Raw genomic sequence first — 20,055 nt, 5'->3', positions numbered from 1 at the left:
AAAATGTGTTTTAATTGTTCAAAGAGCACTCCTTACAGCGTATCACTGTCCAGCACCCCCCCAACCAGTACTGAAGGATCCTCTCCCCTGCCCTAAGTCCTGACCCAGGTTCCTTCCCCAGGAAGGTTCTGGGTTAGTAGCCGCCAGGCCTGGCACATCTCTCAGATGTTGAGGTGAAAGGAGCTCATTTCATTCCAGCTGTTAATCAGAAGCTGTCTGTGCTAACTCCCCTCTAAATCACAGGCGAAGAAATGAAAACGTCTTGGCCTTCCTGAATAATATACACCTTGAGTGTGTTGGCTCTCAGAGTGCAGGGAGGGAGGAGTGGGGTTGCAGTAGGGTTGGCGAAGGAAAAATAGAGGAAGGAGTCCCATTTCCTGCACTTGCTTTTCTTTCAGAAACCTGCCAGGAAAGGATTCAGTTTGTTTTTCCTGGGTAGCCTGGAAAATTCTGTGGTTGATTCCTGCGGTAACTTGTCTAGGTTTCTCCTGACTAATATGGCTGGAGGAAAAAGCAGGGCCTAAGAAGGAACCCTGCTTCCCAGAGGGAACAGATATGGGTGCCTCCTGTTCTAAGGCACCTGATGTGGTTATTTAGGAGCTTTCTGTGCTTCTGTTTGAAAATAGGAGCCTTTCTCTTCATGGCAGAGGACTAGACAGTGATTCACAACTCTAGCCCCCAGAAGACTCACTTGGAGAACCTGTTAAGCCTATTCTAAGGCCCCCTCCCCTGATAGTATTATTCATCAGATCTTAATGTGTCTGTAAAAGTGCTTTTTTAGCACTCACTCCAGGTGATTCTGATACTGGGGTGGGGATTCCCAGACCATATTTTGAGAAATATTGCCCAGAATTCCTAAGAGTTTATTTGAATAGTTTATTTAATTCACTGGTGAGTTTAAGGGAAGTTGTAAAATATATACAACTTACATACTCTAAACCCAACCACAGAGATGCTCTTAGGCCTGTTTTGAATCACATGCCTGAGCTTGAGTGCCATAATCAGGTGGAGATGATGCTTGATGGCTTCACAGTCTCATTTTTAGTCCAGGTTTGAGGGCAGCTGTGGGCCTGTGTATAGACTGAATGCTCAAATATTCCTTAATGACAGTCCATCAGGCATAAGGAGACTAGTGGCCATTATTAAGTTTGATGGACTCTTGGCTTAGGCTGTGATTGGGAACAGATAAGCTATCTCCTGCATACATTCAATCTAGTAATTGCTAGAATTTTGCTGAGCCCGATTTGTTTGTTATGCTATAGAATGTGTTTCATGAAATGGTGCTTATATCTATAGTGTTATGCCACAAAATTTGGGATGACAACTGAATTGAACATGTTTCTTTATTAAGTGTGTATTTACTTGCTGAATAGGCATCTTATGTTAGTTTTCATGCAAAGTAGGTTACATGGTATCCTCTAGAATACCGTGACATCCTCTAGCAACTCTTATTTCTAGATCCACAGACTGCTGAGACTTTTTCCATCTATATTTGGCTGGAACTAGTGGGTCTCAGAAAAAATAACTAAAATGATACAGAGAACAGAGCAGCTTTTTCTGACGACCTCTCAGAAGGTCAACGTCTCTTTGGAGCTTTTAACATAATTAATTCACCCTGTCAACAAACATTTATTGAGCAACTACTGTGTACTAAGCACAGTTGTAGGTGTTAGGAATACAGTAGTAAATAAAACAGATGAAATCTCTTCTTTAATGGAGTTTATATTGCAGTGGGGGGCATGATATCGACAATAAACAAGAAAAATAGGCAAAATATACAGTATGTTAGGCAGTGATAAAGTGCCAAGGAGGAAAAAAATAATCCAGGGAGGGGGATTGTGAAGTGTCAGGTAGAAGGCTAACATTTCAAATAAGTTGGCTGGGGAAAGTGTCACTGAGAAGGTGGCTTTTGTATCCAGACCTGAAGGGAGTGAGTGAGCTAACAGGGACATGGGGGAGGAGCAGAAACAGCAAGTGAAAATGCCTTGAGGGAAGAGTATGCAAGGAATGTTTGAGGAACAGCAAACCAGCATTGGGTCTGGAACAGAAAGTGGTAAAAGCCACAGTCAGAGAGGCAGTGGAGAGACAGATCACGTGAAGTTAGTGGGGGCATAGATGTTGTCATCCAGTCCCCAAAGACCAGAACGCTAAGACCACTCTGAAGCATGAAAAAAGAAATATTCAGAACAATAAAACAAGAGCCACTAGTCTGTATACTGAGTATTAAGTTCATAATTCCAAGAGATAACACAAGCTAAAGATAAATTAATAGTATCAGGATGAGGTGTTCCATAAATTCATGGATGGCAGTTACCTAAAGAAGTTATAAAAGGCTTGGGACCACTCTATATTTTGTGTGATGGGCCCCACAAAGATAACTGTATCATTCCGCTCCCTTTCCTAGAATCAACAAGAGGATGGTGAGCTGAATGTATCATCAGTCTGACCCGCTAGCTATGTTAAGTCCCCAGGCGTTGGAATCACAGGCCATAAAAGAACCATATTGGGAGCTAAGATAGTAACTAAGGTTACCACTGGAGCAACATATAATGGTCCAGGGGAAATGTGAAGGGATGTGAAGGCTGCAAATACCCTAGCACTGCATAAAGCTAGTTTGGGAAGAACTAGTGAGTAAACACACATGGAAGTTCCGTCTATCTGCTAAACTGCATCATTTGCCATTGACATCCAGGAGAGAGAGGGGTCATCACCTTGCCTTCAAAGGGGCTTCTGCTAGCACAAATACTTGGAACTTCTTAGAAATAAGAAGGTGCTCTGGTGTGTCTCCTCAAGGTGTAGTAAAAGCCATGTCAAGAAGCCTGGAGCTGTAAAGCAATTATCCTTCAATTAAAAAAAATTAATTAATCAAAAGAAAGGAAGCCCGGAGGAGACTATTTTGAAAATCCTACAGAGAAAGCCAACTAGGAGCCCCCAGGCCAGATAGTTTAAAGGTATAGAGGCCAGCCATAGCGAGGACAAGGCGACAGGCTCCATCCCCACCCTGTTGGTGGTGGCGCACTCCATCCCTCTGGGCGCTGCCATCAGCCTTGCATCCAGAAACCATAAATATAAGGTAGTGTACTGTTTGTGCAAATGCAGCTTTCAGAAAAACCCTCTTCCAACCAGATTTCTTCCTTCCTCCAAGCACTCCTATGGAGAAATCGCTGAGCCCTAATGGGTTTTACTGACATAGATTGTGCCTCTTACCCCAGTCAGCCCCTTCTGTTAATATAAGAGGGGTACAGGACAAGAGAACATGCAAAACCTCTGACTTTGTGAATGCTGTATAATCGTGGGGTTCCTATCCTGAGGGCAAAGGAGAGCTCCTGAATGCATTCTAAGCAGGGGAGCAACCTGAACATCTTGTTTCTTGTTTTCACCTGCAAGGGAACCAGTTGAAATTGTGCACCTTGCCTCCAATGAGTCCATTGACCAGAAGCTTGACTCTAGCTGTAGGAAAAAGGGACAGCAGATCGTGAAGGAGTTCTCTAGGAATATTTCTTCAGCCAGAGGAATTTTTAACTTTGAGACCAAGGCCAGCATGCAAAGCTGATTCATTTCTCTTTTCCTACTCTCTCCAGAGTGCCTTTGAGCCCTCGTCTGGACTGGTTCGCTCACAGTCCTTGATCACGTTTGCCATGCCCTCCTTGTCCAGCAGCACCCGATTGCCTGTTGGCTTCAACACCCCAGCCACCACCCAGAGCTGTTTGGATTCCTCAGCTGCTCGACACAAGATGGGTTTAAATCCCCGGAAACAAAAGAGCATCCAGGTGACTGTAAGTCCTTTAGGAGGCCTGAGAATACACTCCCATATAAGAAAATATGAGTTCCAGGAGTTCCCTGGTGGTTAGGATTCCAGGCTTTCATTGCTGTGGCCTGGGCTCAATCTGAAGTCAGGGAAGCAGAACCTGCAAGCTGTGCTCATGCCCCACCCTCCAAAAAGATGAGTTCCAACCTTTGCAGACTGCTCCTAGGAAAGTGGTATGGTTTGAGGGATCCATACCCTAAGTAGGGATGGTAAAGTCAAGGACACTGTCCCAGGTTTGACAGCCCCGGAGAGAGGTGAGCACACTTGTGTCTAGTGCCTGGGATGTCTACTGTAGATGGAACTTACATAAAAGGGATAGAAGAAAGCAGAAACAGTGACCTAGCTCTTAAGAAATTGCTTACTGGCCTTAGTATCTGGGAATTCACTCAGTGCTCTTTGTAGAAGATATTCAATCATAGCCCAGATCAGGATTCTTTTTAATTATGAATCAGATAAGACCCATAAGTTACAATTGGCAGCACTGTTCCACTTATTTGGAGGTCAGGCTTCCAGCAATGCCAAGCATTCAGAACTCAGCTATTAACCCCTCCAAAGACCTCTCCGTGTCACATACAGGTCACCAAGTTCTTATGCTTTCTAGCACACTTAGGTAAGCCAATTATGTTTAAAACATAGCCACAGACCAGAATCAGATCTGATACCAAAGAGAAGTGACAGTTGATAGCAGAAAGAAATGACACAAACTATCTGGGGCCATTTAGTATAGGGATCAAGAACTTTGCCCACCTGTATCAGGGCCACACTGTATCAGCATCCAGTGTAATAGGACATGTTCACTACTCATCCAAATCATCAAGAAAAGTTGGACTATATTCCCTGATCTGTGTTTAGGAAGATAGGGAAGCAATTCCTTTGAAAAAGATTTTTTTTTTTACTAAAAACTGAGAATTAAACCAAGAACTTCCAGATGTACAAGCTAGATTTAGAAAAGGCAGAGTAACTAGAGATCAAATTGCTAACATCCATTGGATCATTGAAAAAGCAAGGGAATTCCAGAAAAACATCTTCTGCTTCATTGACTGCAAAAGCCTTTGACTGTGCAAATCACAACAAACTGTGGAAAATTCTTAAAGAGATGGGAATACCAGATTACCTTACCCGCCTCATGAGAAATCTGTATGCAGGTTAAGAAGCAACAGTTAGAACCAGACATGGAACAATGGACTGGTTCAAAATTGGGAAAGAAGTACATCAAGGCTATATTGTCACCCTGCTTATTTAACTTATATGTAGAGTACATCATGCGAAATGCTGGGCTAGATGAATCACAAGCTGGAATCAAGATTGCTGGGAGATATACATATCTATGGCTGATTCATGTTGATGTTTGGCAGAAACCAACACAATTCTGTAAAGCAATTATCCTTCAATTAAAAATAAATAACATTTAAAAAAAAAAAAAAAAGGTTGCCAGGAAAAATACCAACAACCTCAGATATGCAGATGATACCTGCTAAGGGCAGAAAGCAAAGAGGAACTAAACAGCCTCTTTGACAAAGGTGAAAGAGGAGAGTGAAAAAGCTAGCTTAAAATTCAACATTCAAAAAACTAAGATCATGTCATTCGGTCCCATCGGCATTTCCCTTCATGGCAAATAATGGGGAAAAAATGGAAACGGTGGCAGATTTTATTTTCTTGGGCTCCAAAATCACTGTGGTGAGTGACTGCAGCCATGAAATTAAAATGGAAAGATCCTTGGTTCAAGCTATGACAAACCTAGACAGCATATTAGAAAGCAGAGATATCACTTTGCTGACAAAAGTCCATATAGTCAAAGCTAAGGTTTTTTCCAGTAGTCATGTACAGATGTAAGAGTTGAACCATTAAAAAGGCTGAATACCAAAGAATTGATGCTTTCGAAATGTGGTGCTGGAGAAGACTCTTGAGAGTCCCTTGGACAGCAAGAAGATCAAACCAATCCTAAAGGAAATCAACTCTGATTATTCATTGGAAAGACTGATGCTGAAGTTGAAGCTCCAATACTTTGGCCACCTGATATAAAGAGCCGACTCATTGGAAAAGGCCCTGATGCTGGGAAAGACTGAGGGCAAGAGGAGAAGGGGGTGACAGAGGATGAGATCGTTGGATGGCATCACCAACTCAATAAACATGAGTTTGAGCAAACTCTAGGAGATAGTGAATGACAGAGGAGCCTGGCACGCTACAGTCCATGGGGTCACAAAGAGTCAGACACGACTTAGTTACTGAATGACAACAACAAAGAATTTTAAAAATTTGGTATTTTAAATAATGTGTCAGTTAGCTGGAAGATTCACTTGGCTGAGTCTTTAGCCTCAGTAACTCTGGGCTATAAGTAAAGGGCTATAAATCAGAGATGGAGGAGATGAAAAGATTTCATAGTTACAGGCATTTTACTGGGAAGGACATTAAAGCACAAATAGATGTCCAAGGTCAAACACTCTGGTAATGGCAGAAGTAGGACCAGAACCCCATCTTCTGACTTCCAGTTCAGTTCTCTTTTCACCCCCATCATGTTGCCCCTAGCTTAACCATTGCAGTTTTGCTTTAGAAAGAAAATAAAGTATAAGATCAAAGAACAGCTGGCGAAACGGTGGGCCTGGGAGGAAGGCCTTCTAGTAGCACTGAGAGAATCTCCTTGGTTCAATGTCAAGCAGAGGGTGATCAATCACTAGGCCATATACATCAAGTCCTGTATATGCATGATCGCCTGGACACTTCACCACAAACCTGGACACATAGGGAATGTTGATGAAAGAAGACTTAGCAAAACCCTTCTTTCTGACTTTCTTCTTTCTGCATAGCCTAATTGAGGTAAGGCCTGGGTAGCATTCTCTAACAGGGTCAGGGCATCTACTTCTTCCTTTTGCCTCTCTCCCTGACACATGGATGAATGAAAATAAAAGTGTTCAGGATCCTTTATGACAGAGAGGCTGCTGCTACAGGCTCTCTGCTTTGGAATTTCTTAGATCTGCAAGTCCCAGAGAGGGTTCCCCTTATTCTTAATTAATAGATGTGGACAGAGATATAGAGAGTAACTTGCCCAAGATCATACAGAGAGCACATGATGGAGCAGAGATCTGAACCCAGGTCTATCTGACCTGATTCATTCAAAAGTAAATAATTTTGAGCTGAGTCTGTTTACTGAGGCACTTCAACTGGGAACATAGAGCTGTATGTTTGCCTTTAAGTTGTATATCATGATTGTTGTCAGGCCCCACAGCCCCATCGTCAGATTATGGCCTTGCAGTGTGGATCAGTGGTTTCTGGGGTATTTTCAAGAGTTCCCTGCAGTATATCACTCAGAGACCAGAAACTTCAAATCTAAATGAAGTACTGCCAGTAGGTAAAATGATCACCAGGTTATGGATGCTACTAAAATAATTTCCATTGTGAATGGTATTGTTATTCTCCCAACATAGCCATTTGGATAGCAAGGACTTTTTTTTCCTGATGCTTTTTTTCTTTGGCAACCATGCAGGGGTGGGTGGAGAGCATTTCAGCCTGATTCAAGCTCTTTCCCTCTTCTAGGAGAAACCAAAACAGGAGGAGCCAAGCCTCCCAGTGGCTTCTGAAGAAGAGAAAAGCACAACCAAACCGAAAGAAGCTGACCAAAAGAAGCCGAAAAAAGACAGCGCAGGTTGGCATATCTTTGCCGTCACCCATAAACACATACTCAAGCTTAATGGCACAGTGCTATGTGACAAGAACTATATAATGAGAATTGCCCAGGCCTGCTATCCTTGGTCTTCTGAGGGCTTTAAATTTAAGATGCATATTAATATGGTCCAAGTTTCTCTGTTTGAACTGCCCATTTAATATAGTTGCCACTTGTGTTAGGTAAAGGGCCGTACCTGGATTCCTATTTTACCTAAATGAATTTCCAACCAGAGAGATGTTTTGTGCGTATTTGTTTGTCAGTTTGTTTAATCCTCTCCACATCTAATGTCCATGCCGAGTTCTTCAGTGAGCCCAGACATCTGAGGGCAGCCAGTGATTTCCCCTTCAGCTTTCCCCCACAGCAACAGAACCAGACAACAATAACAGAATTGGTGAAAAAGCCTGTTTTTTCAAAGTTGCTTTTCTCTGCTAGTAGAGAGAAAAGGTCTTGTGTTAACAGTGAGACCAGTTCCCCTATCCATGGGCAAAGAGGGCTTGGACAACTGCAGACAGATGCCCTTGGCAGCCAACACCTATCAAACCCCCAAACAAAAAATACCACTGGAGTGAAAAATCACTCTGTGTGTTTGTGTGTGTGTATTGGCTCCAGCTGATGGCAATCTAATTTCAAGCAACACTTGGTAAATCAAAATTCCTGTTCCAGAAATTAAGTCAAATAGTTACTTCATATTTTTGCCATAAAGGGTTTCACATGTGGGTTCAAAGTCAGGATATCTCTAAAAACATTTTCCCATGAAGAGTAACAAAACCACAAAACTCTTCTATATAACAACAACAAAGAAATTAGATGAGTGACTTTTAACTTTCTTTTTATCCTCTTTTCATATTTATTTTTAATAGCTGTCCCTTTTACACAGAGGATAAAACTTACTCGGTGTCCATGAGGGCAGATACTTTGATTTTCCATGTCATGGGAGTGTTTTGGAATGCAGCTCCCTGCACCCCTCCACCCCCCACCCCAAACTGTGCCCAGTTCTAGATTCTAAATGTGCAACCACTAGATGGAGCTAGAGACCAGCGGATGATGAGGGAGGGGAGGTGGCCAAGGCCCTCTCACCCAGGGATTAAAGTGAGTGGTAAAAAAACAATACTTTGGCCACCTGATGCGAAGAACTGACTCTTTTGAAAAGACCCTGATGCTGGGAAAGATTGAAGACGGGAGGAGAAGGGGATGACAGAGGATGAGATGGATGGATGGCATCACCAACTCAATAGACATGAGTTTGAGTAAACTCTGGGAGTTGGTGATGGACAGGCGTCCTGCAGTCCATGGGGTCACAAAGAGCCGGACATACTGAGCGACTGAACTGAACTGAACTGAAAAAACCCACCTGCCAGTGCAGGAGACGTGGATTCTCTGGAGAAGAGCATAGCAACCCACTCCAGTATTGCCTGTGAAATCCCGTGGACAGAGGAGCCTGGAGGGCTACAGTCCATGGGGTTGCAAAGAGTAGGACACGACAGAACACACATAGTAAAATTACTAGGGAAGAGAAGACCAACCTGTAGAACTGCTGCCTTGTGTTTGACCTGAAGCCTGTGGATCGGTGCAAATGTTAAGGCTTTTCAAGAATTTCTTTGCATGTATATTATGTCAGATTATTTTAATAAAGAGAGTTGAAAGCAGAAGAAGTGGGGAAGCATAATCCTACCTTGCAGATAACCCCTGTTGACACCTTTCTTAAAAAAATAAAAATATCTGTATATCATGTTAAAATTAAGTAGAATTAAGTAGAAAATATAAATACTAAGGAGGAAGTAAAATTTCCTTTCACCTTGCCCCAGTCAGTCTCCTAAAAGGTAATCATTGTTACAAGTTCAAAAATTGCTTTTTGATGTGTCTCACTTCTAGTGGTAGAACAGACTGTTGATATGATGGTGATGTGCCAACCTTGGAATCAGTTCATAAAACTGAATTTCACTTAGATTTAAAAATTTCCAACTGCAGAAGGCTAATAGTGACCTAGTTGTTCTCTATCTTCTGAGTAGCTACTTCTCTACACTAGGGAATTCAATAGCAAATAGGTACCCATTGGGCCAGAGCAGAGTATTCTTATTTTAGAAAATCAAAAGAACACATTTTTCCTTTCCTTCTGTTTGGTACAGGTGCCTCAAGCCAGGAACAGAACAACAAGACTGAGATCGCTAAACAGAAGACAATGGATCAGGCTACAAACACAGCTGCTACTGAGAGTCAGAGTTACCCATTTCCAGCAGCATACATGAAACGCCGTGAAAAGAAAAGGTCAAGTACTTCAGGAACGAGCGAGTGTGGATACAAAGAAAGAAGCTTTAAACAATTCACTGGAGTGCTTGGCCTAAGTGATGGAGCTGGGTCCCCACCTGATGATAACAAAGCCAGGGACTGCCATTTCTGGCAACTGTCCTTGGAGAAGCAAGTCATGGAGCAGCCCACACCACCGCAGACAGAAAGCACTACTCAGGAGCTGCCGTCAGGTAAAGATGACCCAGGAAGGGGAATTGCTGAGGCAGATTCTGAAACCAGAAAAGCGTTAGCATCACAACTCAAGCCTGAAGACATGGAAGAGCCCGTGGTGGGTGGTCTGTCACCATCCCATGAAGATGGGACTTCTGGAGCCAAGAAGCCAGAAGCCAGGGCTGCTCTATCACATGTGGCAGGAAGGCCATTTACACCCCAAGATACTCTCTTGGTGGCAGTGGATGATCAGATGTTTATGGAGCCTTCTCAGAGCCAGCCAGGAAGGGAAGCTTCTGGCTTTGATGTGAGAAGTGTCCAATATAAAATGAAGTCCGCTCAAGAGACCCTCAAAGAAAAGCCTCCCAGAAGTGTTCTGCAGGCCTTAACAGCGAGGATCTCCAGGAGCGTGAGTGCCTTGGTAGAGGGAGCCCTTTGTGCCAGGAAACCACCTCCCAGAAGCCTTTCATGGTCCTTCGGGAAGTCAAAAGCTACAGTCATCATCTCAGATCCCAAGAGCACTTCAGAGGAGGACAGTGATTCTGAGCAACAGCTGGCTCCTGGACATTCTTCCCCACCCTCCAAGATGCACAGGAATGAAGAAGTCTTCCCAGAATCAAAAGGTTCAGCTGTGGAACTGAGCAGTCCCGAGCAGCAGCAGGCCCCTAGGTATTCTTCACAGTCCTTGGGGAAGTCTAAAGCCACAGCTGTCTTCTCTGATTCCGAGAGCATTTCCAAAGAGGGCAGTGACTTTGAGCAGCACGAGGCTCCCACACCCTCTCTCCAGTCCCTGAGCAAGTCCAAAGATGGCCAAAAAGTCTTCACAAAATCGGGTTCCCTGGGACAGATGAGTGGTTCCAATGAGCCGCTGACTCCCGCATGTGCTTCCCGGGCTGTGGGGGAGCCTGAAGACCAAGTCTCCATGGGATCAAATAGTTATGTGGAGAAGTACAACAGTGCCAATAACACCAAGGAAGAGGTGTCTCCTGGACCCCCTGTCCAGGTCATGGGACCCCCTAACCAGGCCGTGGGATCCTCTGCCCAGGCTGTGGCAAATCCTAAAGACCCCAGAGAAATCTCCCTGGTTTCAAAGACCATACCTGAAGTACAGGGTGCTTCTGTGTGGCAGGTGCCTCCCAGGGACACTTTCCAGTCCTGGGTGAGCCCTAAATTCGATCAATCTGCCTCCACAGGCCCAGAGAGCGTGGCCATGGAGTGGGGCATTTCCATGGAGCCACTGCCTCCCAGAGTGTCTTCTAAGCGCCTGATGAGGCCAAAAGTTGAGCCACCAGTCTCCTTGGATCCAGGAGAGATGACATTTAAAAGGATGACTTCTGCGGGGGTGCTGCCTCCGAGACATCCTTCTCAGCCTTCAGTGAAACCAGCAGCTCAGCAAGAAAGCTCTGCATGTCGAGAGAGCCCCGATGTTGAGAAGACCACACCTGCGCACTTGCTAACTTTCCCACGTCCTCCCCAGGCCACGGTGAGGCCATCAGTTGAGTACCAAGACTCCATGGGTGCAGAAAGCACTGTGGTTGAGAAGAGCATTTCTACGAAGCCACTGCTTCCCAAGCATCATTCTCAGCCCCCGATGAGAGCTCTGGACCAGCAACAAGTCTCCGTGACTTATTCTGAAGCTGAACAGAGTGTATTTGCAGGTTTGGAGGGTTCTGTTGCTCAGAAGATCATTCTGGTGGAGAAATTGCTCCCCAAATATTCCCCCCAGCCCTTGACAAAGCCTCGAGCCCAGAAAACCTTGGAGAACATTACTGTTGAGGAGGGCAGCTTTGTGGAGGTGCCGCCTCTCCAGCTCTTGGTGAAGTCTAAATTCCAGTCACAGGGCATTCCGCTGGAGTCCATGAGTGCTCCCACAGAGTGGAGCGGTCTGGGGGTGCCTGTGCCTCCCAGACCCACCATCCAGCAGTCCTGGGAGATCCCCATGTTTGAGCAACCAGCCTTTGAAGGTCCAGAGAGTGATGCCATTGAGTGGGACATTATCATCAAGCCGCTGCCTCCCAGAGGGACTTCTCAGGCCCCAATGAGAGCAGGAGTCAAACAAGCAATCACTGAAGGTCCAGAGAGTGTCAACACTGAAGGGGATGCATCTACCGAGCTGCTGCCTGACAAACATCCCTACTCCATCGTGAGACAGAAAGTCCAGCAAATATCATTGAGTTTTGAGAGTGCTGCTGCCAAAGTGGGCATTTCTGGAAGGCCACTGCCTCCCATATATCCCAGCCGAGTGCTTAAAAAGTCTAAAGTTCTGGAGATGTCCTTACGTCTAGAGAGCATGGCTGATAAAGAAGTCATACCTAAGAAATCGGTGATTGTCAAGCGTCCTTCTCAGTCATTCGTGAAGTATATGGCACAGCATGTCTTTTCAGAGAGGCCTGCTACAGAGGAGGGAACTTGCATGGATCCTTCATCTTCAAATCCACCTTCCAAATCATTGAAGCCTAAAGTTGAGCAGCAAGTTTCCTCAGGCTGGGAGAGTATAGATGTTGAGGGAGCCATTTCTTTGAAGGAAGTGCCCATGAAAAGCCTTTTGCCAAGCTCAGGGAAGCCCAAAGGCCTGCAAGAAGTCCTCTCCCATTCAGAGAGTGCCCCTGCGAAGCTGAGCAGTTTGAAAGAGCAGCTGCCTCCCAGACATCTTGCCCGCACACTGGGGAAGCCTGAGTACCAGCAAGAAACCTCCTCAGCTTCTGAGAGCTCTCCTGAAGAATGGAAGAGTTCTGAAGAGTGGCTGCCTGGCAAACACCCCAGCCAAGTCAAAGATGGAGCTGAGTTTCAACCACTGATGCTCTCAAAAGGCCCAGTGAGTGCACCTGTGAAGCAGAGCGATTCTGAGCAGCGCCTGCCTCCCAAACAAATTTTTCAGGCTCCTGCAGACCCTGAACACCAGCAACAGGTTTATCCAAGTCCCGTGAGTGCTGCCTCTGAGGAAACCACTTTGGAGAGTGATTCTAGCTGCTGGTCTCTACCCAGAGACCTGGCTTCTCCAAGCAAAATCAAGAAACCCAGCCAAAGCTCTGAAGACCTCACTAAGAATGTCACAACTGCCCCTACCAAGCCCATGCTGGCCGCTGCTCCTGCCTTGCAGTCGCCCACTTCTGGAAGCAGTTCCTCTCAGGAGGAAGTTCCTGAGAGCGATGATCAAAATAACAGCCGTTCAGATTCATCCAACAGCGGGGCTGATGTTGAAAAGCTTTTTGGAGTCCGACTGAGAAGAACCTCTTCCTCACAGAAGTATAAGGGTGGGAAACAAGGTTTTACCAAGCTTTCTTCACCCTCCTTGGGCTCAATTTCATCTGTAGATACACCCCAGCCAATCAGAAGGGCTTCCAAGGGGACCCTGGGCACCAGGCAAAACCTCACCACAGTATATGACTTGGCAGAGAAGCAACAGAGGAGGCCCAAATCTGAAAGCATGGCCAAGAAGCAACCTGCTTACAGGATCCCAGGTGAGTCTTTATCTTCCCACATGGGTAGCAGGTACCAAGAAGAGAAAAGAACCAGAAAGAAAAGTCTTGAATGGGAGGAAGTCTGTTCTAGCCTTGCCCATTACCTTGTGGCTTTGATAGGGCTGGCTTGGGGATTTAGGGGCAGAAATAATGCTCTATTCTAGATAAATAGATTTGGAGATGGTTAACTTGGAGTCTTCTCTTTCCCAAGGGGGTCTCCTTTGAACATTTGTCCACATTCTGTAATGGACACGTAACCATCTCCCCATCCCCCTTACCCCATATACATGTAGATGGGATTTTATGCCTTTCTCAAAATACCTTTACATGCATTATGCTCCCTTCAACACCATGTAGCTTTTTATTATTTATTTATTTATTTATTTATTGCTACTCAGCACATGGGATTTTAGTTCCATGACCAGAGATCAAACCTGCTGTAGTGGAAATATGGAGTCTTAAGCACTGGACCTCCAGGGAAGTCCCCCATGTGTATTTTTGAAGCCAACTCATTAATAGAGCACTATGTTCAGACTCTCAGCTTGAAGTCTTAATTTATTGTAAATGTTTGTACTTCCACAGCTTCTTAACTCACCTGAAATGTCTAAGAATCAAGAGCTAGGTGACTTTTTGAGCATTTATCTTTCTCAAAGCCTTTTTACCTTCAGAATTATCATCACATAGTCTTGTACATGCCTATAACCATATCCATAACCACACACTTTCATTAGAGACCATGAAGTAACAGATGCAATAAGATTTTCCTTGGAGTTAGAGAAATGACATCAGTGGCCTAATCATCTGGCTTCCTAGGAACTTCTCTAGCCCACTTGGCAACCATTGTCCTACCTGAATTGGGGATAGAAAGAGAGATGGACAAGGGAGGGAAAGGGACCAGTAAGAGGACAGTTGACAAACTTTGAAGTGCAGCTTATCTACTCAAGGCGTTCCTGCCTTTCAAAGTTGTGGGGAAGGCACTAAAGAATGGGGCCCTTCTCTATATGTTGTTTATTTTCATTTGGCAGTTAACAAAGATCCCATTTAAGACATTATTGTAGGTAGGTCCCAGTCAGTCTCAAGACTCAGCCTGCCTCACTTTAGTTCTTTCTTTTATTCCTTTCTCAGGAAAAGCTCCTGGTCGACGGTCAGAGTATGCCACCTCAGAGCCAGCTTGGATACCCACGATAAAGCAGGAGCAGGGGAGCTTCCAGGCCAACATTCCTCCCAAAGAGCCAAGACTCAAGAGTAGAGCTGCAGCCAAGGCTGAGATGAAAGAACCCAGACATGGAGTAGGACCTCGAGCAGCCTACAAAGCACTCCAAAAGGTCATTGGAGCCAATTGATTAAGCTTGTATTAGGAACTTGGCCAGACATGCAGTTCACCACCTCTTTGGGTGCATTAATCAAAGCAAATGGACTGTTGGGGGGAAATACTTGGTTTGTACTCATAGAAAGGTGCCCCCACTTTATGTTCCTAAAGGATTTGTGAAAAGTGATGTGTAGAGAAGATTCTTTTTTTTTTTTTTTCATTTATTTTTATTAGTTGGAGGCTAATTACTTTACAATATTATAGTGGTTTTTGCCATACATTGACATGAATCAGCCATGGATTTACATGTGTTCCCCATCCCGATCCCCCCTCCCGCCTCCCTCCCCATCCCATCCTTCTGGGTCTTCCCAGTGCACCAGCCCTGAGCACTTGTCTCATGCATCCAACCTGGGCTGGCGACCTGTTTCACACTTGATGGTATACTTGTTTCAATGCTATTCTCTCAGAACATCCCACTCTCGCCTGCTCCCACAGAGTCCAAAAGTCTGTTCATAGAGAAGATTCTATAAATCAAATCCTGTTCTAAATATTCTAGAACAGGATTCCTCCAAATTGGTTGAGGCATAAGTCAATATAAGAAAACCCCAAAGGTCACCACTGGGGTGAGTTGAGTAACTATTATTACAAATATTTTAGGCCTCTAAATATGTATATGCATTTAGGAAAATATGAGTGGAATTAAACTATATTCTTTTTCACTTAACATTTTATTTCTGGGCACCTTTCCATTATCAGCACATAATGATTTACCTTTATGTAAATAAAGGTAATGTTTGGTGTTCGGGCTTCCATATATTGATTTGGTTTGGTCTGGCACCTCCCTGTAGATTAAAAGTGAAATTATGTGATGAACTAGGCTAACGGATCAGAACATGATAGGATGACGTCTTGCTTTTAATGTCCCATTTGCAATGTCTTTGGAAGTTTTAGAATGAAGACCCTTCTTGTCAACACTGCATAAAACTGCCTCAAGAAAACTCAATGAAGTTTACTTAACAAGAGATGTCTAAGTTCCTATACTTTTAAGTGCTTACAGAATTTGTTGAAGGATCATGTGAAAAACTGCGTTCACTTTTTGCCTTAAAGATCTTTTCATTTCATCATTATTATTTTTATGGGAGCAGGATCATGCAGGTAGAAAAGTCTACCTTGGTTAAAGTTTTGTCAGAGGGAAATACACTAGGATATGTAAACTAATTAATTTAGATCAGTTGTAGTGAGGTTAATTTGAAAAGCTTAAAATGTACCATTTTGAAAAGACCTATAGTTGTATCATTTTCTAATGCAAGACATGAACACAAGATGTAAACAAGTTTTGTTGTGTAGAAATCTATGGAAGCCAATTAATTGATAAGATTTGTTTGCAACCATCACATTTCAGTTAGCTTTCTGTTAAGTGCTGGTAAACTGCTAGAGAAAAGGTTGTAGTCGGGCTAAGTAATTCTCATGTTAACCTGTTTACACTGTTTATATGGTTAGATAACCTTTTCTCCCAGCTCAGAAAGGTGATAAAGTTGAACCAGCTTAGATTTTGTGATCCTAAATTCTGAATCTAGGTGCTTTCTGTGCTCTTTCCTTCCTTACCTCTCTCTCTTTCTTTTTGGTTAATGTTGAACTTATAATACCCAGGACGGGATGTGCACCTATGATCTGAGTAAGTAATTTGCTATTTTCATGTCAGGACTTATAAGATCTTTCTGTTTTCATTTTTGTATTAAAGGGAACTGGCCTTGTAAGTGAAAGCCAACCAAGAATGGTTCTCACTTCTGATGTCAAGAGACAAGAGAAGGTGGCACCAACAAAACCTCCGAAGTCTACCAAAACAGGTAAAACAACAACAACAACAACACCAAAAATACCCTATCCCTCGACTCCCAAAAGAGCTCTCACAGAATGTGAAACTTCCTATTTCAAACTCAGGCAATATGTGTCTCTTCCCCCAAATCAGCTTGTGATTCTCTCATAGTACTTCCATTAGATACAGATATTAGCTTGTTTTAGGAAAATCTAACTATTATGACTAATATAAATCAGTCCAGTGTGTAACTTTCAGAGAGCCTTTCAGTCTTTTACCCCATCAAGGAATCTGTATAGGAACAAAATTGTGATCATGCACTAGTACGTTCCTGTGGCTGGTATTCAAAAGGAGAGAATACCAAGCCACTTTCTAGCTCACAGCAAAGTGGTATTTTCTCACCCTCTACATTCCCAGTGAAACTGTGAAAAATAATCTGGTATAAATGCCCAAGAGTATTGAATTTTTAAAAACTATTTAAAAGGCTTGTTTCAACTCCTCCATATTCTGAGCAGAGGTATGAGAGGTGGGGCATGTTGAAAGCTGAGAAAACCACTGTGCTGTGATAAAATCAAATGGGGTCTCATCTGTAGAGTTATGGGTCAGAGGGATTTTTTTTTTCTAGAAGGAGTAGGGAGAGGGGAGGATAGGTTTATATTGAGTCATCTTTGTTCTCTTCCTTAGTCCATCTCATGAAGAAATTAGACTAGGAATTTAGGAATCCACTGGCCATGATATAGCAGCACTTGACCTGCTTAGGTCAAGTGACCTAAGCCTCTCATGGGCATGGTACTCCTATCAAGTGGTTTTCAACTCTTACTATGTATTAGAATCACCTGATGTGATTTTTAAAAAATTATAGATAGTCCTGGATCCACTGCTGGAGATTCTAATTCAATTGGTTCACGAAATAGCATGTGCATTTGTATTTTTAAAGAGACCCTGAAGTGAAGTGAAGTGAAGTCACTCGGTCGTGTCCGACTCTTTTGGACCCCATGGACTGTAGCCTACCAGGCTACTCAGTCCATAGGATTTTCCAGTTAAGAGTACTGGAGTGGATTGCCATTTCCTTCTCCAAGGGGATCTTCCCGACCCAGGGATTGAACCCAGGTCTCCCACATTGTAGGCAGACGCTTTACCGTCCGAGCTACCAGGGAAGTCCCAAAGAGACCCTAGGTGGTTCTAATATGTGACCAGGGTTGAGAACCACTGGCTGACTAAGCCACTAAGTCAGTCAACCGTAAAGCAGGATGAGGGAGGAGGTACTTTTAGAACTGGGGCATAGCGAGGTAGTCTGCTCAGTAGGAGCAGTTGATATAATGTTATTTAGCATAGACTTTTCCTGGGTGGACCTACTGAGTCATCAACAGTGATTTCATACAATATAAGGGATTGGCAAAACAAAACCAATATTACCTTATTTGAAATTTTAAAAACTGAATGGATACCATATAACATGTTTCCGTTCTGGTCTCAGTTCAAAAGTATAAGACAGTCCAATAATAACGACCCAAAGATTGGCAGTTACAGTTGCAGTATTTATTCTCAGGCCTTCCAATGCCCAGGCCTCTGTGGTACTGGCCATATTGACATTACTCCTTTCACATACCACTGCCCGTGCACTGACTTTTAGAAACCAGAAGGAAACCTAAAAGGAAGAAAATTTTTATTGCATCCCATAAACATACTTCAGTATCTCTGGGGCTTCTTACTGCTTATGTTATTTGCTATGGTTTGGTTCCAGTTGGATTTGAAGATGAGAAGATACTTCAAGTACCTTCGATGGAAAAAGAAACCAGGTCTGCTACACTTCCAGCCATGCTACCACAGCCAGTTGAACCAGCTGAACCAGTTTGGTTCTCCCTGGCCAAGAAGAAAGCTGAGGCGTGGAGCCATATAGCAGAAACAATGCAATAAACCGCTCCTGGGTGGAGTATCAGCATTTCAAATTATAATTGCCAATAGCTATATTAATGCCATGTAGTGAATTATTTACTGTAGCCATTTTTATTAAGCATAAGAGCCTTAAAATGGGCATTAAAGCTAATAATTATTTGAATGAAATAGATGCCATGAATGCCTAACCTTCAGTACAGTCACTGCCAGCATCTGAAAACCCAGCATTTCCTTTATAAAAACTATGTAAAATGTTTGCACTGCTGTTGAATTGAGAAATCTTTAACTTTGGACCATGGGCTGTAGAAGGGAGAAAGCTAAAACATTTTGTTGGCACAACTAAGAGGTAGGCATTTCCCTTGTTCAAATAAATTCATTCTAATAGAAATGTCCAGATGATCTGGCCCAAGGATTGGCTTGTATGTTTTATGAGCCTAATGAAATGCTTCAATTCTTTCATTGCTGCTCTGAACTTTGTAAAGCCTCCTAAGAAGAGGTGGTATTGATAGAAGTGCAAATTCTGGGTTTCCAAGAAAAAATTTGCACAGCCAGCTCCCCAGTCTGTCCATTGCCCTTTGAAACACCTTCTTCGTATCCCTGAGGGCCCCCAACCCCTGCAACTTATACAGAGCTCTCTTTGCACATGCTGCATGTCAACCTGTCGAAAGTCTGGCAGCTGTGAGCACCCTCCTATGAGGCACAACATTCCTTGGGGACTATCATGCTCCTCTGAGGGGTTAGCCCTCCAGTGTTTGACCTCTTACCCCAGTGCCACTGTGGTCCTCTCTAGTTGCTCAGAAGCATAGTGCGTGTCATACACATCCTATTTTTAAAGTACTTAAGGCCCTCTTAAAATTCAAAATTCTGCAGATGGGGGCTTCCCTGGTGACTCAGACAATAAAGAATCTGCCTGCAATGCAGGAGACCTGGGTTTGATTCCTAGGTCAGGAAGATCCCCTGGAGGAGGGCATGGCAACACACTCCAGTATTCTTGCCTGGGAAATCCCATGGACAGAAGAACCTGGTGGGCTACAGTCCATGGGGTCGCGAAGAGTCGAACACAACTGAGCAGCTAAGCACAGCACATCACAACAGAGGCCGAAAGCTGTGCTTTTAGTCAGGCAGATGGGAAGCCTTCCACGAAGGAAGTCTGGGGCTCCTGGACAGCTTGTCTTACGCCCTGGCTCCCAGTAGCCCAGTTTCTTGTTGCTTTCCCTCAGCAGCCTCTGTTTCACAAGATTTGGGCTCAAAGCAAGACTGAATTCTCAAAGCCATAGGACAGGTGGCTTTCTGCTAACTGGAAGCCTGGAGTGATTGAATTAGCCTTTCCCTGCCCTCATTCCTAGAGGCACACACACCCAACAGTCACTAGGCTGGACAGCTCCTACCTCTCCAGTGAACCACTCACTCCAAGTCCTTGCCCTCCATTCCACCCCCCACACACACCTGCCACACACACACACACACACACAAAACACTAAGGGAGAGCTCCTTCTGGATGCCTGGACAGTACCTGGCTCATTTTCTCAGGGAACCCAGAAGTGTCTTAGTATTATACCTTTCATGGTATCTGCCTCTGTCACCGTGGAGCTACTTTGTTTAAACAGAAATGCAGCCCTAGACATAACTGTGCCTTTAAATTCTGAG

General features: G+C 44.0%; 1 protein-coding gene across 5 annotated transcripts in view; it reads left to right on the top strand.

Annotated features, from left to right (window-relative positions):
• The window catches only part of KIAA1210 (KIAA1210 ortholog), a 77,759-nt gene extending 58,403 nt beyond the window's left edge, over positions 1–19,356 (top strand). For 4 of the 5 annotated variants that reach the window (XM_043897740.1, XM_043897735.1, XM_043897737.1 and 1 more), the window contains 6 exons: positions 3,582–3,776; positions 7,340–7,448; positions 9,596–13,387; positions 14,513–14,712; positions 16,438–16,543; positions 18,257–19,356. In XM_043897740.1, coding sequence (XP_043753675.1) covers positions 3,582–3,776; positions 7,340–7,448; positions 9,596–13,387; positions 14,513–14,712; positions 16,438–16,543; positions 18,257–18,429 — 4,575 coding nt within the window. In that variant the 3' untranslated portion in view covers positions 18,430–19,356. The remainder of the gene's footprint in view (positions 1–3,581; positions 3,777–7,339; positions 7,449–9,595; positions 13,388–14,512; positions 14,713–16,437; positions 16,544–18,256) is intronic. The other variant, XM_043897736.1, reaches the window with a different exon arrangement.
• The last annotated feature ends 699 nt before the right edge of the window (positions 19,357–20,055 follow it).

The sequence above is a fragment of the Cervus elaphus genome, chromosome X (genome assembly GCF_910594005.1).
Source record: "Cervus elaphus chromosome X, mCerEla1.1, whole genome shotgun sequence".
Classification (NCBI taxonomy): domain Eukaryota; kingdom Metazoa; phylum Chordata; class Mammalia; order Artiodactyla; family Cervidae; genus Cervus; species Cervus elaphus.
This window is presented reverse-complemented; position numbering and strand designations above follow the sequence as displayed.